Source organism: Scardinius erythrophthalmus (genome assembly GCF_964197995.2).
Source record: "Scardinius erythrophthalmus genome assembly, chromosome: 16".
Classification (NCBI taxonomy): domain Eukaryota; kingdom Metazoa; phylum Chordata; class Actinopteri; order Cypriniformes; family Leuciscidae; genus Scardinius; species Scardinius erythrophthalmus.
This window is the reverse complement of record NC_138236.1, coordinates 4,170,873-4,181,115: the sequence shown is the minus strand read 5'-3', so window position 1 is coordinate 4,181,115 and position 10,243 is coordinate 4,170,873. Positions and strand designations below refer to the sequence as shown.

The 10,243-nt window shown below is 33.6% G+C and overlaps 2 protein-coding genes across 2 annotated transcripts in view; both read right to left on the bottom strand.

Annotated features, from left to right (window-relative positions):
• Positions 1 to 266: 266 nt before the first annotated feature.
• fabp10a (fatty acid binding protein 10a, liver basic) lies at positions 267 to 3,832 on the bottom strand. The gene is made up of 4 exons (XM_081388574.1): positions 3,722 to 3,832; positions 2,548 to 2,720; positions 881 to 970; positions 267 to 788 (listed from the first exon to the last, which is right to left on the bottom strand). The coding sequence occupies exons 1-4, from the start codon at positions 3,786 to 3,788 to the stop codon at positions 738 to 740; spliced, it is 381 nt and encodes a 126-aa protein (XP_081244700.1). The 5' UTR covers positions 3,789 to 3,832; the 3' UTR covers positions 267 to 737.
• Positions 3,833 to 5,216: 1,384 nt separating this feature from the next.
• Positions 5,217 to 10,243, bottom strand: part of myom3 (myomesin 3) — a 69,963-nt gene continuing 64,936 nt past the window's right edge. The window contains exons 33-37 of the mRNA XM_081389101.1: positions 7,200 to 7,363; positions 7,082 to 7,118; positions 6,100 to 6,122; positions 5,963 to 6,018; positions 5,217 to 5,888 (exon numbers count right to left, since the gene is read on the bottom strand). Coding sequence (XP_081245227.1) covers positions 5,622 to 5,888; positions 5,963 to 6,018; positions 6,100 to 6,122; positions 7,082 to 7,118; positions 7,200 to 7,363 — 547 coding nt within the window. The 3' untranslated portion in view covers positions 5,217 to 5,621. The remainder of the gene's footprint in view (positions 5,889 to 5,962; positions 6,019 to 6,099; positions 6,123 to 7,081; positions 7,119 to 7,199; positions 7,364 to 10,243) is intronic.

Sequence of the window (10,243 nt, the reverse complement as noted above, 5' to 3'; positions counted from 1 at the left end):
GTTTATCCTGTTGGCTTTTTTTTGTACATCTTATAACCAATAAAATGTAGAAAGTTCCATAAATATGTTTTTTTTTTCCTCTCGGTAACATAAGGTCTCATTTGTTATCATTAGTTAATGTATTAATAATAATAATAATAATAATAAAAATGTGTTACAGTAAAAAACTGTAAAGTGTTACAGTTTTTTTTTTCTTTTGTATTTTAGATTTGAAGTTTTTCAGGAAAAAAATATTTCAATTAAATGTCAGATTGGGGCAGGCTTGTCACGTGTATATATGTTAATTTCATATAAACTTTATTAACACACTTTATACATGCTGGCAAAACGGTTTACTATTTCTGTTATCGTTTACATTTTTACTGTTTCATTAATAATTTTGAATTGTATAATTGTTACATTGTTTGAACTTAGAAAACCATAGAAAACATATCACACTAATGCCAGTGTGTGTTCAATGAATTGTCTCCTCTATTTCTGTATAAAATATCAGTGGAAATGAATATAATTGTATATTTGATCAAGACTTAAAGGTTTGTTTATACAAAAATTGATTTTCAGAAATAAACCCACATTCAACAGAGTAAAAAAATTCCCATTCCTGGAACTGTCTGTTATTGAAAGCTAGTGTTATTAAAAATGTTTTTGTGAATGATGCAATGTACCAAAACACAACAAACTCACACTATTATGATAAATCAGAGCTTTATTTAAATAGCAAGTGATTATCAAGCTCTTCAGATCTTTTTGCTCTTCCTGACCATGGTGGTTCCTCCTACTGTCAGGGTCTGGAAAATAATTAAGAGAAAATAGAAATATTACAAATGTTCATATTTTACAGTTCTGATGAGCAATATGCATATAGATCTCCAGTACAAACCTCAACCATCTCTCCTCCCTTGATCTCCTGGATGTGAGAGAATCGATCCGTGTGACAGACCAGCTTCCCTCCCTCCAGTTTGACAGTGCACTGGAAGAAAGAAACACACCAGAATATAAGAGTGCAGTTCATGGATAAAGAGCTTTTTATTAAGAGGTCAGAGAAAAATTAGTACAAATACACAAACTTAAAGTCAACTGGAAATTAAAATTGATTTACTTAAAGGCAAGGTGATTTGTTCCAGACACATGTTTTATTATGCTGATTGAAAGTCTCTTCACATCTTGCAATCACTAAATTAAGCGGTTTAAATGTATTTATACGTATATATTGTCTGTCTAAGGCGTAGGATCATAAAATGTTCATCCCATCATTGCATTCAGTCCCACTGCAATGATACGATGTCCTACCTGTCAGTCAACATATGTATTTCCATACCTCACAGACATCACGTCATCAGCGCGTTTCATGCTATGCAGAGTTAGACAGACGTCAGTCACTGAGCACCACAACCGAAACAGGAGTCACCATTTACAGTTCCTCCTGAACCCAAACAATGAGCTTATGCTGCGTTCACGCCATATACTGTAATTTGTAAGAGATGGAAACCCATGACGTTATACTCGGAGCGGATCGTGACTCGGATGCATTTCATAGGCAACACTATCAACGCTGAAATGAATCCGAAGCAGTCAGGTGGTACAAGTTGCTTAAGTTCATTATTATTGTGATGTTATGTGCTTTGAGACATGAGGTAGTTTAACGCAGTCTCCCGTGACTTTTTTGTTTGCTCCCTGCTGTGCGCGTTCATGTGTTTTGAAGGAGGCGTGGCTTTAAAGCTAGCTTGCTATTGCTAGTCACTCCGAAAATCACCAATCCTACCTTTAAAGGGGTGGTATAATGCCCTTTTCACAAGATGTAAAATAAGTCTCTGATGTCCCCAGAGTGTGTATGTGAAGTTTTAGCTCAAAATACCCCACAGATATTTTTATATAGCATGTTAAAATTGAAATTTTTTGAGGGTGAGCAAAATCACACCGTCTGTGTCTGTTCCTTTAAATGCAAATGAGCTGCTGCTCCCGGCACAGAGGGCGGAGCTACAACAGCTTGCACTCACACAGACATGCACTGAAAATGTCAACAACTTTTAGCCTTTTATGTTCAAACCGTATTTATGTAGTTTATGTGTAGTTATCTTCTAGTCATTGATCAGCATATTCTGTCTTGATAATCTATAAATCGTGTTCCGGGGGCGGGGTTTATGTAAATTTGAGGATTGGTGATGTCACTAACCAGGGAGGAATGTTGTGTAGTTCCAACTGTTTGTTGTAGTTTTTAAAATGTGATTTTTTAAAAGCAAATATCTCCCTTTGCTTTGAACTTTGAGAGCATTGTAACTTTGCAGATGTTGTTTAAACAGCAACATTACACGCTAACTAAAGTTAGAAAAGTGAAATCATAATCAAACACCCCTTTAATACATATCCCTGGTCTAATTAGCCTAAATGATTCACTGGTGCTGGTTAATCTTTGTACTTTTTTCAGTTGAGAAGTAAGACTTTGATCTCTTGTAAAACTGAGCTCCTGCACACTATATCAACTCATTGTGAACAGTTCGAGCTTTGACATCTTACAATTTACAAAGTCGTAAATTATACATATTCCACCTTGAGCTTCCTGCCGTCCATGGTGGTGATTTCAGCTTCCTTGCCGATGGTGAAGGAGTTGGTGACGGTTTTCCCGGGGGTCTTGGATGTGATGGTGAAGTCGTTGCCGTTTTGTTGGATTTCTGTCACTGGTTTAACATCCTTGGCCAGTTTAATAATATCTTCTGGCAGAGCTGAAGGAACAGAAACACACAGATAGGTTACTGAGTGACCTACAATCACGACAAAGACGAATATTACAAATTACCATTCCATCCCATATGGTTTCTATGGAAGCTTGTTTTCGACACGAAATAAAAAAAGTGACTTTTTTCTCCAATTGTGAGTTTATATCTTACAATTTATAGCCTAGGCTACTTCATAACTCGCAACTTTGAGGGAAAAAGTATTTGCGAGAAAAAAAAGTCTGTTTATCCTAGGCTATATCTTGCAATTCCAGCGTTATTTCTCGCAATTCCAAGTTTATATCTAGCAATTCCGATTTTTTTTCTAACAATTGAGTTTATACTCCGCAATTCTGATTTTATTTATCGCAATTCAGAGTTTGTATCTCGCAATTCTGATTTTATTTCACAATTGTGAGGAATAAAGTCAGAATTGTAAGATAAAAAGTAGCTAGCCTATTAACGGTTTTATTTTTTATTTGTGGCGGAAACAAACTTAATATTTCCCAAAAGTTTCCCAAAACCCCCATTTCCCATCTTTTTTATTGTCATTGAATTTTAATACGAAAACAAAACATAATCTAGGCTACATAGGCCTACAGTAAATACAGGGTACTTGTCAGGGATAGTAAATAAATAAACGAGAAAAAAAAGAAAGGTGGGAGAGAGAGAGAGAGAGAGAGAGAGAGAGAGAGAGAGAGAGAGAGAGAGAGAGAAAAGAAAAAAGAAAGGCATTTCACAGAAAAAACTTGTAGGCCTATTGGCTATTAAACATCTGTAGTGTTCATTGCTTTCAAGTTTTTACTTTTTGATATTGTTTCCAAGTATATTTTAACATCAATTTCAAATTGTTCAAAATTTGGCATTTTTTTCATTTCATTTGACTTTATGAATATAGTAACGGGAAATTTCCCAACAGTTGCCTGTGGAAACCGCTGACACCATGCGATGCTTTTGGGAAATGCAACCCTGATCATTTAAGCTCTGGTAAATAGGACGTAAAAACTCACGAATAGCTCTAAGAAACTCCTCGTAGTTCTCCTGAAGATACACCTGCCACGTTCCTTGGAAAGCCATGTCTGCTGATCGGATCTGATCGGGCAAGAAGCTCAACACAATGTGAAGAGGACGTTCATTCCAGTCCAGTATTTATATAATTCACATGCGAGTTTAATCATTGACGTTTTGGCATTTTCCCATTCTGTTTGAACAACCCAGAGTTCGCTAACACCATTGCAACTGACCCAGTCTTTTTTTAAAACACAATTTAGTTTGATGGAATTTTACAGAGCATTGGCTTGCATCCATTCATCTAATAGATTTAGAAATGTGTGATGCTTTCTGTGGGGATCCACGTGGGCCTGGTTATGCAAAGCGTTTCTATTCATAAAAGAATCCTGAAAAAAATAAGTAGCCTAGTTTCTACAAAAATATAAACTGTTTTCAGCCCTGAGAATAATAAATGTTTTTTGAGCATGATTTCAGGAGGATCATGTGACACTGAAGACTGGAGTAATGATGCTGAAAATTCAGCTTTGATCTCAGGAATAAATTACATTTTTATAGTAATCAGTTATTTTACATTGTTATATTTCACAATACTCCCATTTCACTGTATTTTTATGAAATAAATGCAGTCTTGGTGAGCATAAAATACCCTTTTTCCAACTTTTGAATGGCACAGAGTATCTCTTGCAACAATCCTTCCTCACGGTCATGCAAGCTTGTTTTAATTTAGTTTTATCTTTAGTTGGTGATGGACTTCAACAGGTAATACTTAATACTGTAGCTGAATGCATATAAGATTAACAAAAATATTTAATAAATGAGCACAATGCAATGGATAGGGCTTGAAAATGAGAAGCCAAATGGATGAACTGCACTAAAGTAAATGAGAAATCACCACGAACAATTTTAAAATGAGCATCTCTGCAGAATGAGATGAGTATACGACATTAATAACACATTCAAACATGGTCACGCTCAATAGAGAAGATGCACTCTGTTATCACCACATAGCAATCATGAAAACACAGGTGCAAATAATATAATGCACGGGACACGATTTATTCATGCATGAATCCAGCATTTTATATACAAGTAAATAAAAGCAAACAAATCTAACAAGTCTAGAATCTCCTGTCAGTTTATCTGAAGACTGTTTTACAAAAGGAACCGGCTGACATACTAGTCTGTTTAAACATGAGGGGTGAATGACTCTGTGGACTGTGGAGTTTGCTTTCTATCTGTTCAGAAGGTTCACCCCAGGATTGCATAATGATAGAAATAGGCCTCGATCTCTCTATTATGAAATATCAGCAGATGAAACATCCATCCATCCATGTACAGGCAAAAAAAAAAAAAAAAAAAAAAAAAAAAAAAAATCGATGGTGGCACTATTGTAATGCAGCTGGAAAGTGTGTTCACAGTCAATCTGATCAAAGCTCGCTGTACACTTTTATTCCCTGATGATTTATTTAGCTAATGAAAAAAAAGAGACAGAAACAGGTTTAATTTGCACTTTATTCTGTAAGTGGCACAGGATAAAATCAGAGGAAACAAACCACACATTAAATCAGTTCAGTCTTCAATGCCTTTTAGGACACTGATATTGCTTTCTGAAGCACCATTAACAGTCATTCACGCTCCAGAATGAACAAACACATGCCATGGAAATATGTTTTTGCCACAGAATAAAAAAGAAAAATGTAATTAGGACTTTTTATCTCACAATTCTGACTTTTTTCTTGCAATTCTGAGTTCATCTCATGGGAGAAAAAAGTCTGAATCGTGAGATAAAGAGTCGCAATTACCTTTTACATTTTTTATTCCGTGGCAAAAGCAAACGTCCATCTAAGAAATCACTGTTGACTTTAATGCAAATGATGAGTTTGTCCTGGTGTTACTGATTTACAGCTCCACTGCATCTGCTCGAGGCTTTTCCCCTCGTTTATACACACTGACGGTCACGGGAACCGTCTGCGATCCGTGTTTATTGCGTACAAAGATGCTGTAGTTGCCCGAGTCCTCCATGGTCACGTGGTTTATAGTGAGCGTGGAGGATTTATTCTCGTTCGCAATGTTGTACTGGCCGCCGGAGAGGATTTCTCTGTCGTTCTTTAGCCAGAACATTTCCGGCACCGGGTCGCCATCGGAAAAACACGTCAGGCAAAGAGACTGAAGAGAAAGACAGAACGATCGTGTGAGCTGAAGTAGAGAGTCACTGAAACGCAGAAGTGATGGAGACGTACCTTCTCCTCCATTATGGCCACCACATCAGGAAGACCCTTCGTGACTTTGGCTCGATCTGTCGGAGACGGACAGTTATGATGAAGTGTGTGAATGCTTTACTAAAACACAGCTAGAATCATGACAAACCAATACTTACTTTTCTCAGCAAACTCAACCTGCCTGTGAATGAAGACAAAACAATACAATTATATAGAGAATGAGTTTGCTAAAGATTTCAACTAGTGATCCAACCTTTTAATACATATTAAGAAAAAGATTTTGTATTTTTGATAATCTTTTTTTTTGTAAATAACATGGTAAAATGTTAAATTTAATTTTAAACAATATATATATATATATACTTATCTTTAAAAAAAAGACTGACAACTGACAACTTTTTATATTTTTCCCTACAACTTTGGTAGAGGAATAAAAAATGAATGTGCAAAAATGAATGTGCATAGCTGGTAAAACCTGATTGGATCTTATTACTAATATACATACAGATATTAGGAGTAAGATCAGTCCACTAATCAGTTCTTACCACTTTATGAGCACATGTGTGACCCTGGACCACAAAACCAGTCACATGGGTCAATTTTCTGAAATTGAGATGTATACATCATCTGAAAGCTGAATAAATAAACTTTCCATTGATGTATGGTTTGTCAGGATAGGATAATATTTGTCCGAGATACAACTATTGTAAATCTGGAATCTGAGGATGCAAAAAATCAAAACACTGAGAAAATCTCCTTTAAAGTTGTTCATTTATGTTGGTGATTGTGCAGCATTCACTCACAAAAATAAATGTTTTATATATTTACGGTAGGATATTTACTAAATATCTTCATGGAACATGATCTTTACTTAATATCCTAATGATTTTTGGCATAAAAGAAAAATCGATAATTTTGACCCATACAATGGCGGTTGCCACAAATATACCCGTGCGACTTGTGACTGGTTTTGTGATCCAGGGTCACATTTTACTGAAATTTACAGAAATCGCCATTCATTCTAATGGTATGTTCTATAAAGTTCGTCTGAGTTAGCAACAGTAACCAAAGAGGGTGGAGCTTAGCGATGGGTCAAAGGTTCAATTCAGCTGATGAATATTCAAAAGCATCCTCACTTACTTTAGCCTCTGGTATTCCAGCAAAGCATCTGCAAAAGCTACAGAGAAGAAAGAGAGGTTTAGGCTTCAGGCTTCATCACCCTGCTCGACTCGCATGTTTTGTGTGTGTACGGCTGTACCTTGTCCAGACAGATCCAGAGAGCGCTGGTGTGTGTCCTGGCCGTCGAACATCTCCAGGGTGTACTTCCCTTTATCGCTTTCACTGGGGCCAAATATCTCAATCCAGACCTTCTGCATGCTGCTGCCAGGCCGGCTCCGCTCCTCACCGTCAATTCTCCTGTCTCTGTCACCGGGAGAACAGCAAACCGTCAAAGGAGAAAAAGCCATTGATTGTGACCGTATATCCCTCAAATAAAAAATGATATGAGCCAGTGTGAATTAGTTTTGATCTTATCTTTATAATTTTCTTTTTGATTTTACTTAATTTTGTTGTGTTTTTGTCTCTATAATTTTATGAATTTTTATTTTCAGTTTTAGTTTTTGTTATTTTAGCAGTACATCAAGTTTAACTAGATTAAAAAGTTTAACTTGATGACAAACTTTACGTTGGCTTGAAAAAGTCGGACCAGGGAGTTTGAAAAAGTTGAAAATTTAAAGTAGTTTGAAGTTTAGTTTAAAGTTAGATAGATAGATAGGATTAAAATGAAAGAAATATTAGTTAGAAAGAAAGAAAGAAAGAAAGAAAGAAAGAAAGAAAGAAAGAAAGAAAGAAAGAAAGAAAGAAAGAAAGAAAGAAAGAAAGAAAGAAAGAAAGAAAGAAAGAAAGAAAGAAAAGAAAGATTAGTTAGAAAGAAAGAAAGAAAGATTAGGTAGGAAGAAAGAAAAGTTAGAAAGAAAGAAATAAAGATTAGGTAGGAAGAAAGAAAGAAAGAAAGAAAGAAAGAAAGAAAGAAAGAAAGAAAGAAAGAAAGAAAGAAAGAAAGAAAGAAAGAAAGAAAGAAAGAAAGATTAGTTAGAAAGAAAGAAAAGTTAGAAAGAAAGAAAGATTAGGTAGGAAGAAAGAAAGAAAAGAAAGAAAGATTAGTTAGAAAGAAAGAAAAGTTAGAAAGAAAGATTAGTTAGAAAGAAAGAAAGAAAGAAAGAAAGAAAGAAAGAAAGAAAGAAAGAAAGAAAGATTAGGTAGGAAGAAAGAAAAGTTAGAAAGAAAGAAATAAAGATTAGGTAGGAAGAAAGAAAGAAAGAAAAGAAAGAAAGATTTGTTAGAAAGAAAGAAAAGTTAGAAAGAAAGAAAGATTAGGTAGGAAGAAAGAAAGAAAAGAAAGAAAGATTAGTTAGAAAGAAAGAAAAGTTAGAAAGAAAGAAAGATTAGGTAGGAAGAAAGAAAGAAAAGAAAGAAAGATTAGTTAGAAAGAAAGAAAAGTTAGAAAGAAAGAAAGATTAGGTAGGAAGAAAGAAAGAAAGAAAAGAAAGAAAGATTAGTTAGAAAGAAAGAAAAGTTAGAAAGAAAGAAAGAAAGAAAGAAAGAAAGAAAGAAAGAAAGAAAGAAAGAAAGAAAGAAAGAAAAGAAAGATTAGTTAGAAAGAAAGAAAGAAAGATTAGGTAGGAAGAAAGAAAAGTTAGAAAGAAAGAAATAAAGATTAGGTAGGAAGAAAGAAAGAAAGAAAAGAAAGAAAGATTAGTTAGAAAGAAAGAAAAGTTAGAAAGAAAGAAAGATTAGGTAGGAAGAAAGAAAGAAAAGAAAGAAAGATTAGTTAGAAAGAAAGAAAGATTAGGTAGGAAGAAAGAAAGAAAGAAAGAAAAGAAAGAAAGAAAGATTAGTTAGAAAGAAAGAAAAGTTAGAAAGAAAGAAAGAAAGAAAGAAAGAAAGAAAAGAAAGATTAGTTAGAAAGAAAAGAAAGAAAGATTAGTTAGAAAGAAAGAAAAGTTAGAAAGAAAGAAAGATTAGGTAGGAAGAAAGAAAGAAAAGAAAGAAAGATTAGTTAGAAAGAAAGAAAAGTTAGAAAGAAAGAAAGAAAGAAAGAAAGAAAGATTAGGTAGGAAGAAAGAAAGAAAAGAAAGAAAGATTAGTTAGAAAGAAAGAAAAGTTAGAAAGAAAGATTAGTTAGAAAGAAAGAAAGAAAGAAAGAAAGAAAGAAAGAAAGAAAGAAAGATTAGGTAGGAAGAAAGAAAAGTTAGAAAGAAAGAAATAAAGATTAGGTAGGAAGAAAGAAAGAAAGAAAGAAAGAAAGAAAGAAAGAAAGAAAGAAAGAAAGAAAGAAAGAAAGAAAGAAAGAAAGAAAGAAAGAAAGAAAGAAAGAAAGAAAGAAAGATTAGGTAGGAAGAAAGAAAGAAAAGAAAGAAAGATTAGTTAGAAAGAAAGAAAAGTTAGAAAGAAAGATTAGTTAGAAAGAAAGAAAGAAAGAAAGAAAGATTAGGTAGGAAGAAAGAAAGAAAAGAAAGAAAGATTAGTTAGAAAGAAAGAAAAGTTAGAAAGAAAGATTAGTTAGAAAGAAAGAAAGAAAGAAAGATTAGGTAGGAAGAAAGAAAGAAAGAAAAGAAAGAAAGAAAGATTAGTTAGAAAGAAAGAAAAGTTAGAAAGAAAGAAAGAAAGAAAGAAAGAAAGAAAGAAAGAAAGAAAGAAAGAAAGAAAGATTAGGTATGAAGAAAGAAAAGTTCGAAAGAAAGAAATAAAGATTAGGTAGGAAGAAAGAAAGAAAGAAAAGAAAGAAAGATTTGTTAGAAAGAAAGAAAGATTAGGTAGGAAGAAAGAAAGAAAAGAAAGAAAGATTAGTTAGAAAGAAAGAAAAGTTAGAAAGAAAGAAAGATTAGGTAGGAAGAAAGAAAGAAAGAAAGAAAAGAAAGAAAGAAAGATTAGTTAGAAAGAAAGAAAAGTTAGAAAGAAAGAAAGAAAGAAAGAAAAGAAAGATTAGTTAGAAAGAAAGAAAGAAAGATTAGGTAGGAAGAAAGAAAAGTTAGAAAGAAAGAAAGAAAGATTAGGTAGGAAGAAAGAAAGAAAGAAAAGAAAGAAAGATTAGTTAGAAAGAAAGAAAAGTTAGAAAGAAAGAAAGATTAGGTAGGAAGAAAGAAAGAAAGAAAGAAAGAAAAGAAAGAAAGATTAGTTAGAAAGAAAGAAAAGTTAGAAAGAAAGAAATTAAGATTAGCTAAAAAAGGGGAAAAAAAACAATTGATTGTGACCGTAAAATCCCTCAAATAAAAAATTATATGAGCCAGTGTCATATTAATA

Bases quoted from the DNA above. Each gene is read 5' to 3' on its own strand.
- fabp10a (XM_081388574.1), bottom strand. From the start codon at position 3,788: ATGGCTTTCCAAGGAACGTGGCAGGTGTATCTTCAGGAGAACTACGAG. The intron at 2,721-3,721 runs GTGAGTTTTTAC...CTGTTCCTTCAG, and splicing joins GGAGTTTCTTAGAGCTATTC to CTCTGCCAGAAGATATTATT. The intron at 789-880 runs GTTTGTACTGGA...ATTATTTTCCAG, and splicing joins AGGGAGGAGAGATGGTTGAG to ACCCTGACAGTAGGAGGAAC.